The sequence below is a fragment of the Pterocles gutturalis genome, unplaced genomic scaffold, assembly GCF_000699245.1.
Source record: "Pterocles gutturalis isolate BGI_N339 unplaced genomic scaffold, ASM69924v1 scaffold36221, whole genome shotgun sequence".
Taxonomy (NCBI): domain Eukaryota; kingdom Metazoa; phylum Chordata; class Aves; order Pterocliformes; family Pteroclidae; genus Pterocles; species Pterocles gutturalis.
Genome location: NW_010104192.1, coordinates 11118 through 37059, shown reverse-complemented (window position 1 = coordinate 37059; position 25942 = coordinate 11118). Strand labels below are relative to the sequence as shown.

Here is a 25942-nt window from a genome sequence, read left to right as displayed (position 1 = left end):
TCCAACCCAACCCATTCTATGATTCTCTTTTGTACTGGTTTTGACAAACTTTTCAAAAGTCTAGTGTCATCTTCAAACCACACTTGATCCAGAGTAAAGGTACAGAGCCAGGTCCCAAGATCTAGCTTTCTCCTCCTTCACTTTTCTGAAAAAGAATCCCTAAGGGATTGTATTTCATGAATGACAGCTCTTGTGCAAGTCCTGTGCTTCCTGCTGGGCAGACTGTTCCTCCTTGTATCTTCTTCATCTCTTGGGATCTGTGCACTGTGTCTATGGGAAAGTCAATAGTAAGACCTAGCCCACCTTTCTGCTCTTGTGGTGTGTCCTCTGGTTGTGGCTCACATCGCTGGAGGGTGCAGAAGGCTCAGTCTGCGCCACCCATGTAGGAATGTCCAGGCTTGGCCTTGTCAAAACAACACATTTTCCTTAGTGCTTCCAAGTGCCAACACAAGCCCCAGAGACAGCCAGCTGTCTGTCTGTTTGATAGAAAATTGCTAACATGAAAAAAAAAGCATTAGGAAAATAGATGTTAATAGTAGGATATAGCAAAAGGATTCTTCTGGTTTCAGTAAAGAACATTAACATCTGTTGGTTGCTTAGCATCGCCTGTTTGTCTTTGACTTGTTGGGTTTTATCTTAGCCTAGTGTAATAAATGGAAATCTCACCATTAAATTAAATGGCTCCAGGTCAAATCTGTCCAATGATTACTCTGGGTTTAAGTTCACAGCAATAGCCTTCTTTGCATATTGGTACAAATTTTCTGCTAGCATTGCTAAGTTGCTGGTAATTGTTTATGTTGCATACCTTTATGTAAATTTTTGTAAACTAACGAGTCATATCAGTGATTTATATAGGCAAACTTTTTTAATAAAATGAAGATTGTGTTAATCAGTAAGTACAAAAGCAGTTTGCGTGAAAACAATGCTTTAGGTTATTTATATAACTGTTCAAAATGCATTATCAAATGGCTTTACTGAATTAATGTCTTCTCTTTTTTTCTCCCCAAGGAAGTTTCATGATTATAAGTAACAAAAGTTAACTTCAGGATGCTAAAAAGGAAACAAAGTTCAAGGGTGGAAGCCCAGCCAGTTACAGATTTTGGTCCCGATGAATCTTTGTCAGACAATGCAGATATTCTGTGGATTAACAAACCAGTAAGTATCTCTTTCTGTAGTTCCTAATTTTATGTTAAATCTAGCTAGTTTTGTTGAAATATGACTTCCACAAAAGATTCTCAAATAGATACTTGTCAGAAACCAGTGCTGAGTTATAGGTGCTGGTCTGCCAGTTCATTTTTTACAAAACTAAATGAAAAGGTTTATTTTGGTTGTTACAAACTGATGGGGCTGAGCAAGCAGTGTTTGTCAACCAGTTCATCTACTGATTATTTTTTAAACAGACATCATTTCAATGTCTCTGGTTCCTAACATGTTTATTGAAATCAGAAGTTAAGTTCGCAAAATGAGCTTTTCGAAAGGATGTCAAAAGGAGCATTTCATTGCTAAGGTGGTAGCCAGCAGCTGGCCCTTTTGGCTTTCACATCTCTCCTTTTACATAACTAAGAATATAAAAGCATTTTTTGGCTGGTTATTTTGAAGTACAGCTCACGTTTTTCTGGTATAATTTAACCTACAACCTTCCCTAAGTAATAGATAGGTGTAAAAGTGTCTGGCAGCTTGAAACTGGGGGAGGCTTCTTTGCAAGTACAGTTATTAATAGAATGTGCGGTATTAAGAAAATGCCTTTACCATGTGAATATGGTTGTTACGATTAAATAATTTATTCAGCAGTCAGTGTGCATCCAGGTTTCCTATATTTTGAGTGATTCATGATTTTGCAGAGAAGGCATTTTTTGCATTTCTCTTAAAGTAGTGTATAAATTTTTGCTTTGTAAAAGCAGGTAGTCAAATATTTTGAAATAATACACGTTGTTAGCGTTACATTCATTTAATAGAACTGTCATCTCATTTGAGGGATGGATGCCAGATCCCATCAGCTTTGCTGCTGTGTTTTAACACCTAAATCACTTACTAGACAACACCCATATATTAATTAATGCTAAATAATCTTAAATAGAATGTTTGTATTGACTGCTGTAGTAAGTTCAAAATGTCGTTGCAGAAATGTATGATTGGTTATTTTCCTCTGTTTCTTAGCGCACTGTACACAACTTTTTGATGTAATTTTTTTTTTCTTGTCATGCTGATGGAATCGTATATTGCTTAGTGCATATAATATTGACATTTTATTGTAGCAGACAATGGTTTTTCCACCAGCCACACTTCAATATTTATGTTAAATTTTTCAGTTGCAAAAAGGTCTGAAACAAAGTGAGTGTTAAAGGGACATAGGAGATTGTTCATGAAGTGCCTTCTGCTTCCAAATTATTAATTTGGGCTCAGAGTATGCAAATGATAGAGCTATGCAATTCAGGTCAAATATCATTACACTTAGGTGAGTGTACAGTGAGTGTTAAATTAGGTGAGTGTTCGTAAATCTTCTTGCTATCAAAAGGTCTGAGGTGGTGTAGATGAGTGTAGAATTTTTTCTCATGAAATTTTGCTGTAAAGAAACTTCAGTGGTTTTTGTTTGGAGAATTTTTTCTTGCTGAAGTATCTTTTTTTTCTTCGTGTTTTGATAGATGCAACCTTGCCAACTCTGATTCATTACACTTGTCTGGCTTAAAGATATTTCAGTGGTGTTTTGATTTAAAAGAAAAAAAGACATTCAACCTTAAACTTTTGTATTGATACATTCTACTGTTTTGTTAGACCTCTCACTGTGACTGGCACTGAATATCAGCCATATTAATAATTATTGTGGTGAGACTGAGATCTAAGTAGTCATACAAATGAACTGTTCTCTTACGGCAACAAAACGTGTTTGGAACAAAAGTGAATCCTCATGTTAGGAAGTAGCTTTCTGTGACATGGTCTCTTTTATACTTATGCTTTTCATAAACGAAGGATGCTTTTAATACCCGTGCCTCTCACTTAATTTTTGAAATTGTAAACTGATTTAAAAATCCGTTCATCTAAATGTGGAACTAAAATTTTCCACAGATACTTTCATTTAATATATTCACCCAGATTGTAACATCAACTAATTCTACTTATTGTCTGCACATAAATGTTGACAAGTTGTCACTTGAAAAGAAATTGGATTACAAAAGCCGCAAAGTAGAAATGATAGAATCCTAATTCTCAGTTTTCTGGCTCTTAATTCTTGGTTTCTGCATGACACAACCTCCAAATTTAACAAATAACCTATGTGTGTGTATATATATAAAAATAAAACAGTCAGGAGTGCTTATTTTTGGATGAAGACCTTTAGTATGTGGATCATAATGTAAAAGAAAAATGCAAATGTGTGTTTACAAATGTGCCAGTACGAGTTGTGGAGGCTAAATATTTGAGCTGTCTTTGAACATCAAAGCAATCTCACAATGTCTTGGTTTTTTTTCAGTGGGTACATTCTTTACTACGAATCTGTGCCATCATCAGTGTTATTTCTGTTTGTATGAACACTCCGAAGACCTTCGAGCATTATCCTCCTCTCCAGTATGTGACATTTGCTCTTGATACTCTGTTGATGTTTCTTTACACTGCAGAGATGATAGCAAAAATGCATATCCGTGGGATAGTTAAGGTAAGTATTTAAACAGTGTTGCACATGTGCTTGAGCAAATGGTCTGAATATATGCTAGTGACATTTGATTTTTGTTTTTTAACTTCTCAGCTCTTTTTGTTGTGATTGTTTTTAACTGCAGGCAACACCATGGTGTATAAACTGAAAAGAGTGTTTGACAAAGATGCAGCTTTGCTGCATATTTAATCCCCCCGAAATATAATACCAGAATTCATAATCATGGTTTCCCACTAGGAAATAGTTTTATTGTATTAATGTAAAGAATGAAAGGAAAAATAAGCTACATGTACATTAGCAAGAATATTTAGTAAGTGTCTGGAGATCCACATATGGACTTAGAACTTTGAATTTCATTTCAGAAGGCTGGATGTGTTGTTGTGTAGTTACTTTATTTAAATAAGAACATATGTCTTACTGTGAGCTAAATTAAAAAGTTATTTTGCTTTACTGATTTTTTTGCTTAATATAATGCATGTTGGTAAACAAATGCTTCTGTTATCATATGTTTATGGTTGTTGCTGGGCTGATTTCTATAAGTAGATATGATATTGGAGAATATAAAACTGCATAATTTTTCAGTAGTCATTGTTTTGTCTCATTATTTTACTGATTGTTTCCAGTCTTCTGTAAAAATATGCAACTTCATCTAACATGTAAAAAATCCATCTGCAGACCTTATTGGCAATACAATTATGTCACTACTGCACAGAATAGATAATCAGTATGTTATCCTTCCCTTTCACTCTTGAAAGGTTTGGTTACTTCAGAGACATCTGAGGTTGTACTTCGCTCTTCAGTTTGTTCTGAGTTCGCAGATAGCATGTTTTGTTCATAAGCTATTATGTCATTGTACATAATGACTGTTAAAAGTATCATTAATATTAATATTTAGAAAATTACTGAAATAAGAGGATTCTGAGAAAATCTTCATGTGTTGCATAAGGCCAAAGTAGTCATTTGTGAAGTGCTATTTCTGGCTGCTACCTGTACTTTCTTATTCAGAGATGTCCATTAAGCAGGTGGAGATGAGGACAGAGGATAATGAATGGGGAATTAGTGACCAATGTGCACATTTGAACAGTGTGGGAGTTAACAAGTTACTATGATAGCCAGTACAGACTTTGCAAAGAAATGGGCTTATAGATGTTTGAGCAGAGGAAGGGATGGCCAACAGTGTGACTTTTGTACAAAGCTTGATTTCTTAACCTTTGTGTATGGAAGTACCAACTTCACTCACAGGTGACACACAGGGGCAGTGAATAATATGTTGCTGCCTATTCTAGCATCTTTCACTGTGCTGTTTAAATTTGTGGCGTTGTGGATATAGACTAGACTAGACTAGACTAGAATAATTGGATGGGACCTACACTTATCATCTAGTCTAACTGCCTGACCACTTCAGGGCTAACCAAAAGTAAAAGCATGTTGTTAAGGGCATTGTCCAAGTGCCCCTTAAACACTGACAGGCATGGGGCATCAACCACCTCTCTAGGAAACCTGTTCCAATGTTTGACCACCCTCTTGGCAAAGAAGTGTTTTCTTATGTCAAGTCTGAACATCCCCTGGCACAGCTTTGAAGTGTTCCCACATGTCCTATCACTGGATCACAGGAAGAAGAGCTCAGCCCCTCCCTCTACACTTCCCCTCCTCAGGAAGCTGCAGAGAGCAATGGGGTCACCCCTCAGCCTCCTTTTCTTTGAACTAGACAAACCCAGAGTCCTTAGCTGCTCCTAAGAGGATGAATTTATCTTTGGTTGTCATATGATAAACTTGTCTTTGAAGCGTGTCTGATGACTCTGTCCACACAGAATGAATAGCTGTCTGGAGTTGGTTCCATTGCCTTAATTGGTGCTGTACATGTATAGATGACAGCACAGATTATTTCATTTACACACTGGCATTTTACTCTTTATTAGATTAAAATACAGTAGAATCGATTAGACATAACCACTGTTACAAAAAGATAGTTTAAGTAGAAAATGGCTGCATTTATTGTTATTTTAGCAACTGCTAATTTGCTTACATATTAATGTCTTGTAGCATTCGTCAGGAAATATAGTTACACTGAAATTAAATGCCTTCACTGGTGCTATTCATGGAGTCATAGAATAACTTAGACTGGAAGGCACCTCCAGAGGTTATATAGTCTGACCTGCTGGCCAAAGCAGGTTGTTAGATGAAGCTGCGCATGCCTTGGTTTGTCCAGGTGAATCTTAAACTCCTCCAAGGTTGAAGATTCCATGAGCCCTCTACACAGCCTGTTCCATTGCTTGACCAACCTCGTGCAAAAAATATTTTTCCTAATACTTAATCGGAATTTTCTATGTTCCAACTTGTGGCCCTTGTATCTTGTCTTACCACTGTGCACTTCCAAGTAGAGTTTGTCTCCATCTTCTCTGTCCTCTGATTAAGTAGTTGTAGACAGCAACAAGGTCTCCCCTTTGCCTTCTCTGATGAAGGATGAACAGGCTCATGTCTCTTACCCTCTCCTCCTATGTCATTTGCTTCAGCTCTCTGACCTTTGTGGTAGCCCTCTGCTCGCTCCCTTATGTCTAAGTCCTTCTTGTGCTGGAGAGCCCAGAACTGCACTCAGATCCAAATTGGGCTTGTGGATGTGGTCTCAAAATTGATGAATAAGGGGTAAGGATGGCTTCACTGAACCTGGTGGCTACATACTGTTCATGTGAATAAGTGAGAACTGTAGGAAAGGGATATGGGCTTGTATCATGTATAACAGCTTTCATAAAACAATGTTAGAATTGGTTTAGCATTTTTTCAGCTGTTAAATCAGAGCGTTTTGAATATGTAATCAAATTGTTTCTGAACCTTTTGACTTACTCTTTGGATTGTTGATTCTAGAGAAAATATTGGTTAGATATTATATATCTGCCAAGAACATAATGATCCATGACTTCCAAAGATAGTGGTAATCGAAGTAAAATATGGCACTGTTTAGAAACCTATTAGCTTTTATTAAAGATGTTTATATACAAAATATCTTTATATAAGAAAATTTGCTTATGAATCATAGTCATAATTTAAGTGTGTTTGAAACTTTTAGTGAATGTAGGATCAATGAATGTGTTGCCATATGGTTGTACTGAACTTTACCGTAAATCGGTATTTCTGTAAAGGCCTTAGGAATTGAAATTCTAATAAACTTTTGAACCATGATTAATGCAAAATTTTAGTCCAGAGAGAAATCTAATTTATGGAGAAGTTAGGCACCATCCACTTAAGTCCCAATTAATAACAGTGTAAGTATAGCTGAGCTAAGAAGATTTTGAAAATGTTAAGTCCTGTATAATTAACACCTTCTGAGGACAAATGAGAAATTTACTTCCTTTGGTTCCCAGGGGTTTTTAGAAAAGGAAAGTAATTTCTGAAAATCATAGCCTTTTGCCTGTAAAAAATGTCTCTTTTTCTTGTTTAAAATAAGTGACAAAATAAAGTGATACATCTGTCCAAGTATTTTGTTACCCCTGAAGGAAAGTTAAACTGAAAAGTTGCTGTGACATTGTGCCTTTTATTACTCCTGTTTCCTTCTGAATAATTGTTGCTGTGCTAGTAAATCTATTCAAAATTTGGGCTGACTATGCCTTGTGGGTGTTGGTTGTTGCTTGTTCCATTTGCAAAGAGAATCAATGAGGACTCTGAATTACAAGGGCACTGCTCATATTGATGTCCACCAGCTACAAAGAAAATAGACCCTGACGTGTTTAGACAAGGAGCACAAAACACAAGTATTAAAGAAACCAGAAGATTATAGTATAGAATGTATCTACTGCAGGTCTGAGGTCCTTTTGTTTTCAAAACAGTATATTGATATTCCTTATTATTGCTATCATACACTGTTCTAATAGACGTTATGATAGATGGACTCCTCCGGAAGAATTGAAATGGGTATAAATGTGCAGTCTAACGGATTGTATTTGGTATATAGGCACTATCTGGGAAGAAAGTACTGAAAGGCTTGTGATATGATAATTGTATTATACTTTTCGGTATTGCAGGCTACTGTTACTTGTCATAATTTTAAACTAATGCTAATAATATGTCTGTCTTTACCTTGAAACTCATCTCTGAAAAATAAAATACAGGCTATAATGTCTTACTGATTGAGATATTTTTAAATACGAAATTCTAGGACAGTCTGCCTAATGTTGGATGGCCACATTATATAAAATGTATGTACAAACAGTAAGACAACTTGTAATGGTTTGCAAAGTTTTATATGAGATAGAGGATTTGACCAAGTCAGTTTGTTTCTTAAAACGTGTTTTTATGCTTGTATTCTAAATTACGTTCCAAACTGAAGAGTGATGGCTTGTGCTAGAGCTCACTGTGAAATGATGGAGTAGCTCAGAAAAAAGCTGTGTACACAGTGTTAAATCTATTTCAAATAGGTGAAGTCAGTATATATATGATATAACTTTCATGAATACTACCTGACCTCCAACTGAGTAGTCTGGTAACATTAAAAGTTAGATGTTAATTACTTCATCAAGCAAGTTATTCAGGTAGCTATAAGAGAAACTGTCGTGGCTTATTATTTTGATTTATGTTTACCTTGTTAGTTTTTTATGAGCAAATAATCTTAAAATGGATTTCAGTCATAAAAATATGCTGTAGTAAGTACAGCAATATTTAATGTTATTCTTAAAAAGTATTGCATTCCTAGATATGCAAGTTTTCATAGTCAAATATTTTTTCTGCAACCTTTCTATGTAGATCACACATTTCAATGATTTCAAAGCATTCCGAATTCTGTTTGGTGAGTAGCACATGAATTAATGGTTGATGTGACTTAGCCACATCAATATTTTTGCAGGAACAGCTTATGAAGCGTGTTAGCAGATATCTACTAAATTATGTTACAGACACATTTTAAAAAGACCTAATGTTTTAGAAATTAAAAATTCTGATCTCTTTAAAATAAAAGTCATCGAAAAAAACAAAGATTGATGGTAAATATCACAGACTTTCTACATATTAAAAAAGCTATGAAGTGTGTAAAATAAAAAAGGCCATTTTAATAACATGGTGAACAAGGTTGTTTTTGGGTTATCTACGTACATATTATTTCTTTGTCTCAGTCTCAGATCTAGCAGTATTGAATATAAAGTACAGCTCAGTTCAGGGGTGATTGAAGATAAGAATAAAGGCCAGGAGATTTCTTGACTTTGACTTGTTTGAACATCAAAACATGGTATGTGGGGAAAGGCAGTGTGTTGACACAAATTTTGCATGAGATTTAATGACGCCAGGATAGTGTGGATTTTAGGAAGAGGAATGTTTTAATAGAATGAAATCAAACATCCAGTTTTAGTTATTGTTAGCAATAGAGCACAAACAGTAGCCATCACTGTTGTGGGCTTAAAAGTCTCCCAGTCCTAATGTGATGTCCAATCTCAACATTCATTCGGTTCAGTGAAGAATTCAGGGATGTTTCAGGAGATTACTTGAATTTATTTTATAGTTGATTCTTTCACATAAGATGGAAATTCATTAACTTAGATTTTCTTCATGGTGTAATGTTTTCCCCAGGTATACTTAGGTATGTCCGCTCATCAGGTACAGGCTGAATCATAGTATCCTGAAACACAAAGCTCCACTGCTACCGGGGTGGCTGAATAGTGCAACATAGTGTCACTGATTTACCAGAAATCAGGGCTATCTTTGGTGTTGATACAGTGAACAGTGATGGGTTGTTATCAACTAGCCTCTCACAGAATGCATTTACTTCTTTGACAGCCATTTCTTTATGCTCTAAGTAGCATTTTATTAGGTCAGAAATACTTTGTGTTACTTGGAGTTTGTCAGGAAACATAATACAGTGATTGCCAGAATACCTGGATTATGCAGATTTGCAGACATAGGCAAGGCCTAGGTAAATTACTAACCTCTGATTCATTGGGATCATAAAACTGGAATTTCCACATTTATCTGGAACTTATTTTACTGCCTGCTAGTGGTGATTCATATTTGTATAAAGAATCTAAAAGTTTAATGTTGTGTGTAACCATAATATACTACTTTGGTTTTGTGAGTGAAATTACAGCCTTCTAAGAAATAAATGCTGTTTTGGCCACCACAGTACCATATCATGTACCGAGGTATAAAATGTAATAAGTTTAGTGTGATAGTAAAAGTTACTGAATTCAATTTGACATTGGTATTTTCATAATCTCTTCAGTTCAGAATTCCACTTTCTTCAATTGATGCTAGTTTTGTTTGTATGATTTTTATTTCCCAGAATGTAAATAGAGTTAGTTCAGTGACTCTTTGATTCTGATTTTTTTCATGTTTCAGGCTCCTTGGTCAGAAAGAGCTCTGCTATAATCAGCTGCATCAAGGAAGTATTAAGTCTGTTTAAATGAAAGCAGATCAATCTCCTTCACTGTATCTTGAATAAGATTTAGATTAGTCTCACAATTACATGCAGTTTATGGCTATAGCATAACTTATTGATTGGCAGGCTTCTGAGAACACCATGAATTAACTGATGTTTGTATCTCTTGAAATAGTTCATGAGTCAACTTGTAACCTATCGGACAAGACGTGCAGTCACTCAGCATCAAAGCTCACATTTACATGCCCACTCATATGTCACTTATGAACATGACTGTATGTGCTTGACATAGGTCTGTTCATTGATCCAAGGAAAGTTTCCAAAATAACCTCCTCTTTGAAAAAAGAAGGTGGGGTAGAATTGGAGAAATTAAATATAACTCTCAAGCCTAAACCAGATGTGATATTACATGAGCATCAGACTTCTGAAAGAAAGCAGGTAGCCTAACCTGTGATGGAAGGACTTAGTATTTCTTTTAATCAGTGTGATACAAAAATTACCTTCTGTGTTCTAATAAGGTATCTTCTGAAGGTCATCTCACATGGGTATGAGCAAGGTAAGGATACCTTACTTTAAAGGTATCTTATCTATATTAGAAGTTTTTACTTTAATCCTTTGTGTTAGAAGATGGAATAAGGAGATAGAGAAATATTCCAGGTAAATTGCATGCATTAGATACAATTGCACTGGTGGCATATATAATAAAATAATCAAAGAGGAAAATGTGCCAAAAATCTGAGAAACTACAAGGAAACTGCGTCCATGATACAAAAGAATTCACATCCACTAAAACAAAAAAAAAACCAAATAACAGATGTCACAGGGGAAAATTCAGCCTTTAGGGAATGGCATATGAATGGATATCGATTCACCCCATGGACACTGTGAGGATAGTTGAAATTATCCTCATTATACTACATCCTCGTTGCAGCTTCTAATCACAGTCATGGTGGATTAGAAAACCTACATTGAAATAATGTTGTGGAAAGGAGGCATGGTTTATCCTCTTCCTCTGTTAAAAGAGTAACACTGTAAAAAGTGTGAGTGTTCTCTTTCCTGTCTGTTAAAAAAGCCTAGTTGACACTTATTTTAGTATCATCATGCTGAAAATTAGAATTTTTTTTATATGGCACAAGTAGTGCACTGAATTTAATAGAAATGTCTTTTCACTGTGCAGTTGTGACACGTCAGCTAACAAAAAAGTTAGAAAGTCAGAAGTAATGGTCCTTGACATTTCCCCCATTGTTACATCAATTACATTCACTGCAAAACTTTTGTACTAGCTGAAGTAGCTGCAGTGGATTTGTCAGACTTTATTTCAGTAGCACTGAGTGCTATCTCTTGAGTACTCCTGCAAGGGGCTAAAGTGAATGGCTGCACCATTAGCTTTCAGCGCTCAGTGAATTCATGCAGGAACTGAAACAAAGCTTAATCCAGTCACAGATAGATATGAGCCATTTCTTTTCCTTCTGTCCAGTACTAAAGGCCAGATTACGTAGTTAACTGAAATCAGTGGCTTTTAGCATATCAGATGTTCCAAGGCAGTGTTAGCCCTGTGCAGACAGCATATTTTCCTCGTAGTTTTTCTGATAGGTGCTTTGGTTTCTGTAGTTGCTTCGTCTGCTCAAGAAGAGGACGGAGCAGGATGGAACCTTACCTGAGCCATACGGGCTTAACTCTGTCCATTCAGTTCTCTGACAATGTAAGGAATTTTCCACCTGTAGTGCAAGCAATGTGAGGTGGCAATGGGCATCTTATCCTGTCAGGAAAAACTGTTTGCCGTGATTTAAAATAGGGTCTGCGGCTGTTTCCAGGGGCAGCTGAGGTCCATTTGCATATTCTGATGCTTTTTGATCTTTGCTTGCACGAAATAGATTTTTGGGCTTAAAATAGGAACACTCTTAGGAGGATTCGTCAGCGCTAGTTTGAGGGTCTGCAATTGTCTGCAATTAGTTGTTTGTGTCTAAAGTAGACTCTTCCAAAAGGTAATTTATCTGGCCTGTTTTTCTCCACTGAGTGAAAGGGAAGCTTAAAGTACCTAGGCTGACACCTAGCCTTTAAGTACCTCACAGTGAGCGATTACTCTAAGTCATTATTAAAGATTTGTTGTCAGTGGGCAGGTGGGCACTACAGAAAGTACACAGACGACTGAATGCCAGCCTCCTCGTTAACGCTTATGGCATTAACTCATTTTTGCTTAAATGAGTTTCTTCCATAATCATCCTGATTTAGAAGTTCATCGTGAGTTATGGATTACAGAATGGTTGTTTACTGTACCTCATTACAAGTATCTGTTTTGTCTTCTTTTCAGTACTTTTAATATTAAACATTCCACCTTCATCTAACAAGAATGGAGAAATTACAAAATTAGTTGAATCCTTCTGATGAATGATGGAGATATTAACTGAATTGTGGTAAAACACTGCCAGCTGGCTCACCAGCTTTTACTTACTTTGTCAAGGGAGTTTCTGCTGCCTTGCAGACTGAAAATAGAAGATGAAAATTCTGAAATCACTGCACTCCATGACTTCAGATACGCTGTGTACCCCATGGCATATAAATTAGTTAAGGATCAGGAAGCTGTGTTGTTTTTGATGGACAGGTAGTAAAATAGGATATGTGGCTCCTATCATCCTGTGTCGTCATGCTCTGATGTGTTCGTGGTGTCTGGTGGTAAAGGCTCTGTCTTGGGATGTGCAAGTCATGAACAGGAGTGAGAACCTTGACCGAGAGGGCAGGGGCATAACTGGCGGAATTAGTGGCAAGGATGAGAAAATGGTGTGATTCTTTCACTAAACAGAGTGTAACCTTGTGGAGGGAAAAAGTAAAAAGAGAAAACTACTTACCTGTGGTAGTAGAAAGCTCAGAGCAAACATGAAAAAAGACACTGTTGACTTAAGATTTCAGTTTCTCCTTTTACTTTACTTGGGATTATAAGGTGAAAATTATTTGTCCTTATGAAAAATTATGTTACATATCTATATTAAAAAATTAGAATTCTGTACTATGTATAATGCTGTTAGAAACCTAGATGTGTGGTGCAGATCCCATGCCATTCTGTGTTGGATAAATGTATATTATTTCAAATTGTCTTAAAACTTAACTTAAAAGATACTGGAGTGTTTTGGTGTTGGCAGCTGTGATTGATAGTTTTAAATACTTTCACAAACAGTATTCATATCCATTTTTTGAATAAGACATTCAGTCCACGAAAGTTAATTCTACTGTCTCACCTTTTTCCTATGTTTGTCTGTTGCTGTTTTGCTAAGTGCGTTTGTCCATCGCAAGGACATCTGTTCCCAGCCTACTGGGATCATGTTGCTAGTGAAATTATCTGATGCTGTTTCCAGTCACAGGAAATTAAAAAAATTAAAACTGATTATCATGAGGAAAACAAAGATGAAGCTGCCTGGAGCATGCTGCTAGTTGGGTGTTACTGCCTGTGGGCCAGGGAGGGTTAGAGACCATGGCACTGGAATATACGCACCTGTTTCTATGGTTACTTGTGCCTGATTTTGTTGGAGTGTTTATTACAGGAAAGTAATGACTCATATTACACAGTGGGGCTTTTTGCACCATTTTTGCATTAGAGTATTAGAAAATCAAAGGCATTTAAATTACTTAGTGTTACATAGGCAGTATTTCTAAAATAAAAATGGTGTCTTTTCTAACCAGTCAAAAGGTCATGGAAATTTTTAGTCAGAAGTTATTTTTGGGCATGGATTGAAGTATGTGTCCATATAATACTTAGTGACTTATCATGGTGATCATAATTCAACCTTGATGTTGCTAAGAAAAAATATGCAAGATACTGACTTTCATAATGCATTGCTCTTTCAATGTACAGACCAATTAGATGAACAAAACTTTACTTTTTGGTAATGTTAATTTTTTCCCTTTCTAATAGCACTATCAAGGATTACTTTGCTGATTTTCATCATGAAAACAGCTGTTATTGAGGGACATTGTTAATGTATCGCTTCATGTCAGGGTAAAATGACACATATCCTGGGATAGCAGTGAAATCAACATATTGGATAAAATGCTATGTATTCAGTTAGGAAGAAAGGGAACTTCATTCCTAATGTGCCTTTCTGTGTTGAAACTTGCATTTTCAGAGAAGTCTGCTATAATTAAACAATATCTTTTTGTTTTATGCCCATATTGTGTTCTCTCTTAATTTGAGAGAGTAAAACGAGACATCAAGATGAAAAAGTCTTAATGACATTCAAATTCCTGTGGAAGTGGTGAAGAACATTTCTGTGCAGATGTATTTTCATGACAATGAAGAAATCCATGGGGGATTTTAAGGTAGTAAGCTGAATGAAAAATTTAATTTCAAAGTATTGTATTCTCCACCACTAATGTAAACATTGCTTTCTTACAGCTATACTAAGATTGCTGTACTTTTCCTGGTCTCTGTAGTATAAAATAGATTCTCCAGCTTTTAATAATGCTAATTACCACATAATAAAATCCTTCTTCTGAAAAGTGCTTCCTTCTTATCCCAACTTCCATCATTGTGGCTTTTTTCTGTTGAAGGACAGCTGTGAATGATGATCGTGAATCTGAGTTTTGTCATGTTAAATCAGAGCATTTGCCTATCAAATCTCTATATTCAATCTCCAGGCAATATGTGATGCTTCGGAGTGAAACCTTTCACCTTGAAACAGTTGGATCCAAACCCACCCATTGCATCCACCATAAACACCTGAGCTGGGGAAGGGCAGAATACTGCTGGCTGAAACCTTCTCAAGGCTGCAGAGTGCTTCCAAACACAAGCAAAGGTCCATGCATGTGGAACTAGATGTAGAACTGGAGTCTACCCCAAGGAACTGGTATCTTGAGGAGATAGTCTTGGATGCACACAACTGGAGAAAAGTCTGGGTTGGAAGGGACCTATGGAGACCATCTGGACCAACATCTTAGTGAAAGCAGGGCATTAGTTTGGTTATCCAGGGTTCTATCAAGCTCAGTCTTGAGTATTTCCAACAAGGGAGATGCTAGCACTTCTCTGGGCAGCATCTTCTGAAGTTTGATTGTTCTCATGGTGAAGATTCTTTTCCTGTGCACTTCCTGGAAACAATGAGTACAGTTCCAGATAGGGGGATCCTATTAATCCTCCTCCTGATCAGCCATTTTTAGATTTGCTGAACCTTTAAGACATACAAAGGAGTCAAGTCAGCTAGTAAGGTAATACTTATGGCACTGAATATGGTTGACTAATGAGCAGATGGAGAGGGAAATGAAATTCAGGCTTTCACTGTAGTAACCCATAAAACCTCTCTGCAGGGCATGTTGGCACTGAACTGCAGCGGTAAAGCAGTGTGTCAAGAAAGCAACAATGTAAGAGACCAGTGAAGCTCCCTTCCCCACATGTTCTGTAGCCATACCTACTGTTAGGTATTGATGAGAAGGTATTAGCATCTGTCCTCTATTGACTACATATGAAGGCTGTGCCTGGCAGCTCTGAATAGTGGGCAATCTGAATTACTTGTCACTCAGCTGAACTGAGATGCTCTACTGTGATTTAGCTGATAGGGGAGGTGTGTTGAGGCATTCCTTGCCATTGCTTTGTGGAAATGGTTATTCCCCTTGATGCTTTTTGTTCTTGAGGAATGGAATATTGTGTATTGTTTTCATGTTTGTTTTGTTTTAAAATTTTCTTTAACTGTTTTGGTTTAAAACACCATTTTTTACCTCCTCCCCATTCCCCCCTCACCACCTTATTTTAAAGCTAACACCCTTGTAGGATTTTTAGCAAGTAAACTGATCCTTGTTTGTCTGTTTGAAAGTCTTGATTCATACTTCACAGCCAGGATTGTTTCTTCTTCTCACAGCTTCCCTGAAACTGTTGGTATTTGTTGATGACGTAACTCACTTCATCAAATGAAAAGAAATTGCATTTTTTTATTCTTTCTCTGAACAGCCCAATAAAAATTCTGTTTTTGGTTATTTGCAGGCTTTCTGGTGTGGTTTTTGTTTTTTTTTTTCTGTTAGAAACAGCAAATGAGATGGTGAATACTATAGTTTAAAAACCTCCTGTTACAGTATGAAAAGTTAATACTATGTTTGGTGAAGTTAATTACATAAATTAATAAAAATCTAGGGTTCCTTAAAAGTATATTTGAGACTGTTCTTTAATGAATAAAATAGTCTTAAATCTTCATTGGTAATTCATAAAATAATCTGTAAATCTCAAACAATTCACTTAAAATATATATTTTTTGATTATTGCAAATGATGAAGTAGTGGTTCTGCAGTGATTATAGCTTTTTTGTAATGAGAGTCTGGGACTGTGTGTGTTATGTGTCTGTATTGTGCACGGAAACACCCTCTAATCCAAAGGACGATGAAGAGCTGTCTTTCATTTTTTAAATTATAAATAGAGTAACTTTGTTTTGTGTGCTGTAACATCAAGTGATTTTTCCAAGGTTTTTCTAGCATGGAATACAAGATTACTCTAAATATTGCATTACATGTTATGACAAAGATAAATTATGCACTATGTTACTTGGAAGCAGCTGATGATGGAGCAGTTCAGTACAATACATGAGTAGTTACAAATTGAACTTATTTAACTCAGTGATGATAAAGTAATATTACACCCACTATACCGTTTAGAGTTAAGCTTCACACAGCAATTCTAATTCCATTGGCTGTTACAAATCAATTGCTGTTATGTGAATTTATTTTAAATAAGTTCCTTCACTGTGAATGAAGACATTTTTATGAGAAAAGGAAAACATACAGAAATAAGAAGCTGTGCCCCTCCCACCTGTTTCGTTTTTTTTTTTTTTTTTTTTTTTCCCTAAATGCAAACCTTAAACAAAAAATCCTGTTGGTCCATTTTGAAGTGATACTATCACTGTTGCAGCAGGCTAACTTGGAGGTGACCACCCGTGTTAAAATATGCTGGGTTTTCTTTGGTTATTAACGTGGTCTTATCTAAGCAATCATTCACAATTTCCTTCATTTCCTGCGTGGATCATCATTTTACAGTTACTGAAGTACTTTGCATTAAAAGATGGCTCGTATATAATTTTCTGGTTGTTGTATAATAAAATCCTTCAGGTTGAATTGTTTTATGTCACGCAGAGTAGAAGGCAGACTTTTAAGTGGGTATTGTGGCTGAGAGTCGTCTGTCTGAGATCCCACTGCAGTCAGTCCTGAGGACAGCTGAGGACTTGCAAAGCTCTGAAGAAGGAAGAAGGGGACTAGTGTTTTGACACAAGAGCACATCTAAGAAATAGTTTTGTTTTGGGAGCACAGAAGAGGAGAATTGAGAACAGAAGTAAAAGGCAGCTTTTCTTCTTGATCAGGCTGTATCTCTTCATTCTCTTTTCTGTGTGAGGGAAATGTTGGAAGTATTTGAGAGGTTGAGGATTGAGCTGGATTGTCCATACTGCTACTAAACAGACCTGTAAACTGCAAGTTTTTGGGGAAACAGGGAAAGTGTGAAGTTGAGACAGAAATGTAAGGGATGTGTGTGTACATGTGACCGGGTAGGAGATACATACCCTCTGTGTGTGTATGTATATCTTTATCTCCATTTGCAGAGGGGCAAAGGGAGGTTAGGCAAGGTGCTCCACTGGAGTAAGGGAATGGCAGAGGGATGTGATTCTTACTTCCCTAACTCAGCTGTGCCCTCTCTTCTAGCTTGCTCTTTTTTGCATAATGAGCATAGCAAAGGGGGAAAAAATACTCCTAAATTCTGATTCCCTCTATTCCTTCTATTTCCTGTGGTGCATTTATTCTGCTCCTTAAAATGCCAGTAAATGTCAGCCTCCACCCCTTAATGCTTATTTGTAGTGCTCCACAAAGTACCCACAGGGTGATCTGAAGAATTTGCTAGAGTTGTTGATATGCTTTATTTACCACCATCACATACAGGATCCAGTGACCATGATGGAATAGCAGAGTAGCTGGTTGTTACTGAGCTGACCGGTCTCTTCACATTTGTACCATCTTTCAGCTATCCTGTTTGTCAGTGACTGTGAGGAAAACTGGGAGACTATGGGTAACCTAATGACAGACCCAAGAATACAGGACTCCTTTCCAAAGCAGATGATGATAAATCTGATTACCATCCGAGCAAATGTTATAATAATTCTTTTATTTAGCTTTCCCACTGAGGCATCTGGAAAGAGGTGGCACGGAAGCATTCAGAGAACAGGTTGTGGTCAGGTATGAGAGAGGTATGAGAGAGAAAAAGAAATTCCTGAAGGCAAGCAGGGAGGCAGAGCAGGCTTTTTACTTGCAGGGATTTGCTGTTCATCCTAAGGTGTTCCTGAGATGTTAAGAGATAAGTGGGGCAGAAATGACCTAAGAGATGACGGTGCTATCATCTAGCTAGGCTGATCATCAATGAGATACTGAAATTAGCAGACATAATCTAGCAGATTGTTTTATGCAGTTTGGATGTTGATTTTGTTTTGGGTTTTTTTTCAGCAAGATTAATAATGGAATAATCTTTTATTTAAAAATTGCGGTCTGGCTAGTCATCCCTTCTGGTGTAAGTTAAACTGTAATGGCTCTCATGGAGTGACTACCTCAAGTGTTATTACTTCTGTCTGATTCTGTCTGTATTGTGTATTGACTCACATTTCCAGTGAGTTAAGTCTTATAAAATTGTTTATTTCTGTGAACTTGTGTTAACAGCTGTTTAGGGCACCTAATACTGGAAGTTTGTGTTTTATCTTTAATGTGCTGGTTACAATTGAGAAAGTGTATCTTATGGCCCCTCTGTGCTGTTATTTGGGGTATTAGTATTGTACGTGAAAATAAGAAGTGAAGAACTGAGCGAATATTTTGTACTCAATGTAATGGTGCTAAAATTAGGTAAAAACTGGTGAAATGAGGAGGATGTAGGGAGAAGGGAGGAGATTTATTTATTGGTCCTATTTTTGAATAGGTAAAGAAACACCAAGATCTTATGCTGAACTTGAAGTATTCTTCCTTAGTTATGGCAAAATTGCCATAGAAAATTAAGTTCTTATAGGGAAGAGAATATTTTAATTACAGACCATTATGTCAAGCTTGCCTGTTCTTTTGGGATGTCAAATTTCATAATTAACATCTCTAACAGAGGCTGACTTTTGATCCATTCCACGTGTGGTTTACCAAGAAAGCCGTTTCCATGGTTGTGTACTATCCTGACAGTGATGCTGACCTGTCTTGAAGAAATACTGAGGGAAAAGACAGAAGCATATTAGAAGAAACTGCTTGGGGAGACTGGGAAGGGTATTACAACATAATGAATAAGCCTGTAATTAGCAAAGAAAAGATTGATCAATTTAACAGCTAAGCAGTTTTACTGCTTTGGACTTCAGGTTTTTTATATATCTTAAAATCCTTTGTGTTTAATAGCTGTTTGTTAGCCAGTCCACTGAGTTAAAGCAGTGCCCCTTAGTTTCCCTGGGAGAGGCATTAAGTGAGAGCATGGTTTACTGCACAAAAGCCTTCCAAAGGCTGTCCCAAGCCTGCAGCCATGGAGTGTGTAAATGGACTGGCATCCACTGCTCTGTGAGAAGCAAATTATTTTCTTGTCTAGGTAGACTGTAAGGCATGCTGCTGGAGCAGCTTTCGGGACTTGCTATGCACATTTAAAGAGTCCATTGTCCACTGTAGGCAGTAGGGAGTCAGCAACTTTAATGACTTTAAGAGGTTTGGATTAGTTTCAGCACGAGGTTCCTAGTCTACAGTACTAATTGTCATCTTTTGCAAATGTTTAGACCACATTTAAAAGACTTATAAACCGTAATGTAAATGGTCTGGGGTAGTGCATTCACAAAAAAATGCTAAAACAAACCTCATCAATAATTCTCAAATTTCAGGAGATGTGATGAAAAAAGGGTGAGGGATTAACACATTGCAATACTTTAGCTATTTTAAGTAAGATGTCACCAGATGTATTTAAATTTCGTGTATCTGTATTCCTTTCCAAGTCTAAGAACAGGCTGCCATTGACTGTGTGGAATTTCAGCTCAAGGCTTTTTTTTAAATGTGAATGAAACTCACTGTTCATTGCTATTAATATGTGAATGCTAGCCTGTCTTTAGTCAGAATGAGATTTTTCATGGAAGAAGCACTAGAAGTTAATATCAAGGTTCATACTAAAAAATATATTCTGATTTTCAGATTAAGCAGGACATGGTCCTCAAAAATGCTTTTAACAGCAAATAGCATCCCATGTGCCAATACACAGTGTAAATGCATTAAAGATTCCCCATCATGACCTCTGACAGCCAAATGAAAAACATGAAAAGGATTTAGCCAAAACTTCCCTACATGCAAAACGGAAAGGGCCAGAACTTCCACCCAAATGAGTAGTTTCTTCAGATGTAATTCAGATGCCCTAAGTTTCCGTGGTGGATCCACTGGAAGCCTCCCTGACAGGGAATATGTAGCAGGGAGGAAGGTGGCCTGATCTGACAATGAGAGAAGTGAGGTGGTGGAGCAGCCTGAGTGGTGAGAAGACTGGAAAGGGTCATGACATCTTGTAAGGAGAACATAGCAGAACTGCTTCAGTCATGCCACACGTATTGGGGAGAGAAAAAGCAATTTCTAAAAAAAGATTTGGCTTTTAGTGAGTACTTGATGGGTTATTCAGAGGAGGGTGAATACAGCATGAGCTCATTCTCAGATCTGTACAGGGAAAACTTCTTGCTTTAGACAAAGGGTGCTTAAGAGAAAAAAAAAGGTAAGTTTCAAAGAGTTCTTCAATGAGAGAAAGACCATTCAGCATCTTAGTTCAGAACCAATGTTGAAGGTTTCAGGTTGCATGTTGATACAAATCTCACAAAAGATTTGTTCACTAAGAGGGAACAGAGTGAGAGGAGAGACTGGTAAGAGATTTAGGATGTTGGTAGCTGATCTCCACAAAGAAATTGCATGTGTCTGCTTCCCTGAACATAACCACTGAAACAGCTGAGTTTGTTTAGCCCAGAGTGAAGAGTTACTGATTAGCTCAGACTTCCCTTAGGGAACTAAGTCTGCTTTCTTCAGGAAAGTAAAATTAAAATTTCTGGCAAAAGTTCCTGTTGTGTTGCTTCCCTGATTTGCAGTCTTCCTTCTCATAATTGTTGGATTGAGGAGAACTTTAACATCCTTATGTGTTCGAAAATCCTGTCTGAAAATACTGTTGAAGTTCTCTCTCCTCTATTTCTGATTTGAAAGTCACTTACTGTATTTTCCTTATAATCTTGCTTTGTTCACTTCTGCCCTGAAGATTTTTTGCAACTGAAATAAAACTTTTAAAACAAACCCTTATTTTATCTCTATTTACACAGTATATCTTGCTGTCACTTACTGCAAGGAATGATAAATAATTTTTAGGATAATATATGTCATTGAAAATATTAGATTAAAACAAAACATCTTGTCTGTTCTTTTAGTATCAATGAAAATGCTGAGACATTAAAAAAAAGTACAGGTTGACTGAAATAACTGTCACTAAGATAAGAAACAATGGGTATCAAGCCAGGAATCACATAACAGCCAAAGTCTAGTAATATCTTCAAGATTCTTGAGACTTGACGATAATTTTTTCCACAGTTATACCTGTGAAAAGTGGATATCAAGCACTGTTGCTTGTATCTGGAAGAACACTAATCAGAGAAAAGGAACAAGAGAATGTGTAAGGCAGGGGAGAGTGTGTTTAATCTGTTGGGAGAAACCTCATTTGGAAAGGGGTGTTTATGTGCCCTGAGATACACTGCCAATGTCTCTGCGTATGTTTTTACATGAACCTGGGATTTCCACTTTCCTTATGTCTAGTCTTGTCTAGTCTCCCTTTCAACAAGCTGCATCTGTATACATTCGGTCCCCAACTTCCTTTGCTCTCCATGTGGTACATGAAACTAACTCTCAGCTGTAATCTACCTAATAAATGTAGAATTTTTTCAGTTCAGTGGTTGAAGTAAAGTGTGAGGCATTATCAGCCCACCAAAGAAGTGTTTTAGTAGCTTGAAGGGGAGGGCGTGTTGCGTGTCATTGGGAATGGTGTGAGACATGAGGATGTCTAAGTGTGCAAGCTGGAGCCGTGGTTGAGAATACTGTAGTACAGAGGAAACAGAGCTTGGATGCAGTCTTCTCCATGCTGACTTTTATGAGTGATACCTGGATTGGACTATCGCCAGAACAACACTCAGATGTTATTTTAGAGAGCTAGTTGAAGAAATCTAAAGCAGAGCCAGAGAACAGGTAGGGAAGGCACATGAGTTATCAAGGATCCAGTGGTCAGTTTTCTTTCTTGAGTTTCTTTTTAGTCAGTAGTGCAAAGGTGTGCTCTGAATCCTTGTGCTAGACAATTAAGGAGTGACAATAATATCAGTGTTGAAAAGTTCACTGCACCTGTTATTAATGAAGTCTAAAGAATGAATTGTCATTTTGAGATGGTAAAGAGTTGCTCAGGAAGTGTCCAAAGAAACTTGAAAGCCTACACTGTGATGAGATGGTGGTTACTGTTTAGTGTCTTGGAAACGGCAAGACTTTTCTAGAGCTTGAAAAGTGATTGAAAACTTATGTAAAAATGCAAAATCATAGTGATTTAGGTAAAGCTGTTGAACAATATTGAAGTAATTGAATGGCCAGATACAACACTAGTTTGCTAGCATTTTACACTTTCCTTCCTATGCAAGTATTTTGTAATGGGCAATACAGTGGAAAAGTGAGACCAATGTTCATTTTTTGTGTGCTTTTTGGTTTACATCAAAGTGTAAATAATAAGTCTGTTTATAAGTTCTTTTTGACACAAGCTTAGGAGAAGTACCGCATAAGAATGAAGCTACCATTTATTCACCCAGAGGATGTGTTTACATGTTTCAAGCATATTCTAGCCCATATACTAGGCTTTTGGAGTCTTTAAAAAGCAGCATTTTAAAAGCAGTACAGAGAAGGCTTTTCATTCTTCCAAGAACTTTAGTTTATAATATTTGTAAACCCTGACAGTAAAACAACGACAATTAACCTTTTAGCTTTTCTCTCTCTTGTAGGGTGATAGCTCCTACATAAAGGATCGTTGGTGTGTGTTTGATGGATTCATGGTCTTTTGTCTTTGGGTGTCACTGGTTTTACAGGTAATTATTTCACTTTTTCAATGAATAGTTCCCTAATTGTGAAAAATATACGGCACAGCCAAGTAATTATGAGTTGTAGGAGTATAGCTGTACATGGGTCAAATTGTTTTTAAAAAACTGTGCTGAATTCAATAGCTCCGTAATTGCACATTGCAGCATACCTACATTAGTAGTAGAATTTATCGTGTTTAATTTTTCTTATTGAGAAGCTATACATCAATCTGGAACTTGTTACTATAAACGCTCTGCATAGTCAAAAGGAAATAAAAGGATCTTCAGAAAGCCATTTATCTCTTACTCCATGTGACAGTTGTGGTCATCTCCTTTGACTGAGTCTAGTAGGATGCCATGGTGACTAGCTTAGGTAATGAAAGGGAGAATTATTCCAGTAGTAGATGTTTGCCATGCTGTAGGCATATTGATATGGTGAGTGGAGGGGTTTCATGTAATATGGCCCACACCTAAAAAATTTTTTCCTAAATAATAATAAAAAATTTTTGAAACAATTTGCTAAATTTTCATAAAGAAGGGAACTTGGGCATGTTGCAAAAAAAGAGTGGAGTGTCAAAGTACAGGCTAAATCATGTCCTGCAAACCAGTCGGTCCTTAGCCATAGCCAGGTTTTGTGTATGAACAGATTGAAGACTGTGCAACTAGGGTGCAATAGTGTAAGGACTGTAAAAGTTCTATAGTGATTGCTGTCACGCATAACTGATCCACTTCTGACAAATTTAAGACACACTGTAATTTTCTGCTTTATACACAGGGGAAATTTTTGTACATCATGTACACATGTAGAGTGAAGGCTGATCATTACAGATAAGCACTGTAGATTACGCAGTTTATGTGTTGCCAGGTTCCCCCTGCATTTTTTTAGTACTTTTGTCAAATGCTAAATTAGGCAGTTACTCTCAGCAAATGAGAGACAAGGATTAAAACAAGACATTTTCACCCAATCATTAAGCTAAGTAGTCTTTATGGAATGCATAATCTGTCAATGTATTAAGGAAATGGTTCCCTCTTCTGTGGCTTGGCTGAAATTTGTGTTGTAAGTGGAGTCTCGAAGAAGAACATGTACAGTTTTCACATGCATTTGGAATTAAATGGAGAATTTTTAAGCATGTTGCAACTCATAAGGCAATCTGTGTACATGTACTTTTATATCATAGTAAAAGCCTTAGTGATGTGCAACATTAACAGATACTTATTTTTGTATTTAAAAATGTAAATTATTCACTTTTAACAAAGTTGTGGGAAACTTGTAGGGGAAAAGTAGACAGAAGACAGCAGCTGACACAAGCTTACACAGTCTTCTTGAGTTGTTTGAGACACAAGCATTACGAACATAGTATATTTTTGGAATTTCATTAGGACAACTTAGAAATGGATTAAAGGGTTTACCAAGACTTAAACCAAGAGTTGATTGAAAATGAAAATAAAAATTATGTATAGTGTTCACATTTATAAAGTTCTGTAAATAAATACAGGATCAGGACAGGGTCATAAAGAAAAACTCCTGATTATTTTGTTTTTAGGTGTTTGAAATTGCTGAAATAGTTGACCAGATGTCACCTTGGGGCATGTTACGGATTCCACGACCACTCATTATGATTCGAGCATTCCGGATATATTTTCGTTTTGAACTGCCAAGAACTAGGATAACAAATATCTTGAAGTAAGTAAGGCTCTTATCTGAAGAACGACAGAAAAATCTCAGTTTTGACTTAGAAGACTCACTATGCAGTTCAGGGAATGATTCGTCATGCTTAATGGGTGTTTGCTTCCTGAGTGTTAGTTCTGGCCAAAAAATTCTTGCTATTTTTCATATTTAAGGAATCATCAAGTCTTCTAGAAAATCATTAAAATGTAGCCAACAATTTTCAACCAATGGTGGTAAATTCTGATCCGTTAATATAGGCACTTAATATACAAGGTGAGCACTCTTAGTAGGGTAATATTAGTAAAAAAAAAATTCATAAGCACATGCCCTAACCATTATAGTCACAAGTGTACATGTATTGGTATGTTTACAGAGATGCCTACATGCATGCAAACACACGTTTCCTACAGCATGTAGTGGCAAAATGTAATGATAATGTGAAAGAGTTTTTGGTCTTTATTTGGTATCAACTTCATAATTTTGTCTGTATAAGTCACTTGATACTCTTTTACAAAAGCTAGACTTCATACATTTTATTTGGGGTTTTTTTGTTCCTTTGTAGTTTACAGCTGGTTCAATTACCCTGATTAATGGGTTTAGAAAAAATCATAGCTCCCTTTTCTATCTCTGTACAGAGTGAAAGATCAGTCTTAAGGACAAATTTTCTGCAGGATGAAATACTACTTTCTCTGTATGAGCATATTTTCTATTCTGGAGCTTTTCAGAGGAGGCTTCACATTGGCTGTGCTTTCAGTATCGTATTTATCTTTTTGCCAGGCGTTCCGGAGAGCAAATCTGGAGTGTTTCAATTTTCCTTCTGTTCTTTCTCCTCCTGTATGGAATCCTGGGAGTGCAGATGTTTGGAACTTTTACATACCATTGTGTGACAGATGATACACAGCCAGGGTGAGTTAGCCTGTGCAAGTGTGTTGTGGAGCTGTTCTTTCAATGCATATGTATAATTGTAGTTGGCATCACTGAGGGTAAAATGGATTTAATAGATTAATAGTAGTCCACCAAAATACACTAAGATAAGTTGGGGAAACAAAAATGTTAGGAATTATGAAAAAGATAAACTTTAAATGTAACAGATTACAAATTATAGCATTGAGCTGCTGCCTGATTTAGGGGTGAGTGACTGTGTACGTGCGTGGGGTAGAGAGTATAAGTAAGAGAGAGCAGGAGAGCAGGGGAGGCTTTAA

General features: G+C 36.7%; 1 protein-coding gene across 1 annotated transcript; it reads left to right on the top strand.

The window, feature by feature from the left end:
- Nucleotides 1-1047: 1047 nt before the first annotated feature.
- Nucleotides 1048-25650, top strand: LOC104471600 (sodium leak channel non-selective protein-like; the record flags this gene model as incomplete). The annotated part of the gene is given in 5 exon segments (XM_010086984.1): nucleotides 1048-1155; nucleotides 3467-3649; nucleotides 22997-23080; nucleotides 24616-24755; nucleotides 25518-25650. Coding segments are annotated over 5 exon segments (648 nt in total), but the record flags the coding sequence as incomplete, so codon positions are not given.
- Nucleotides 25651-25942: the final 292 nt, after the last annotated feature.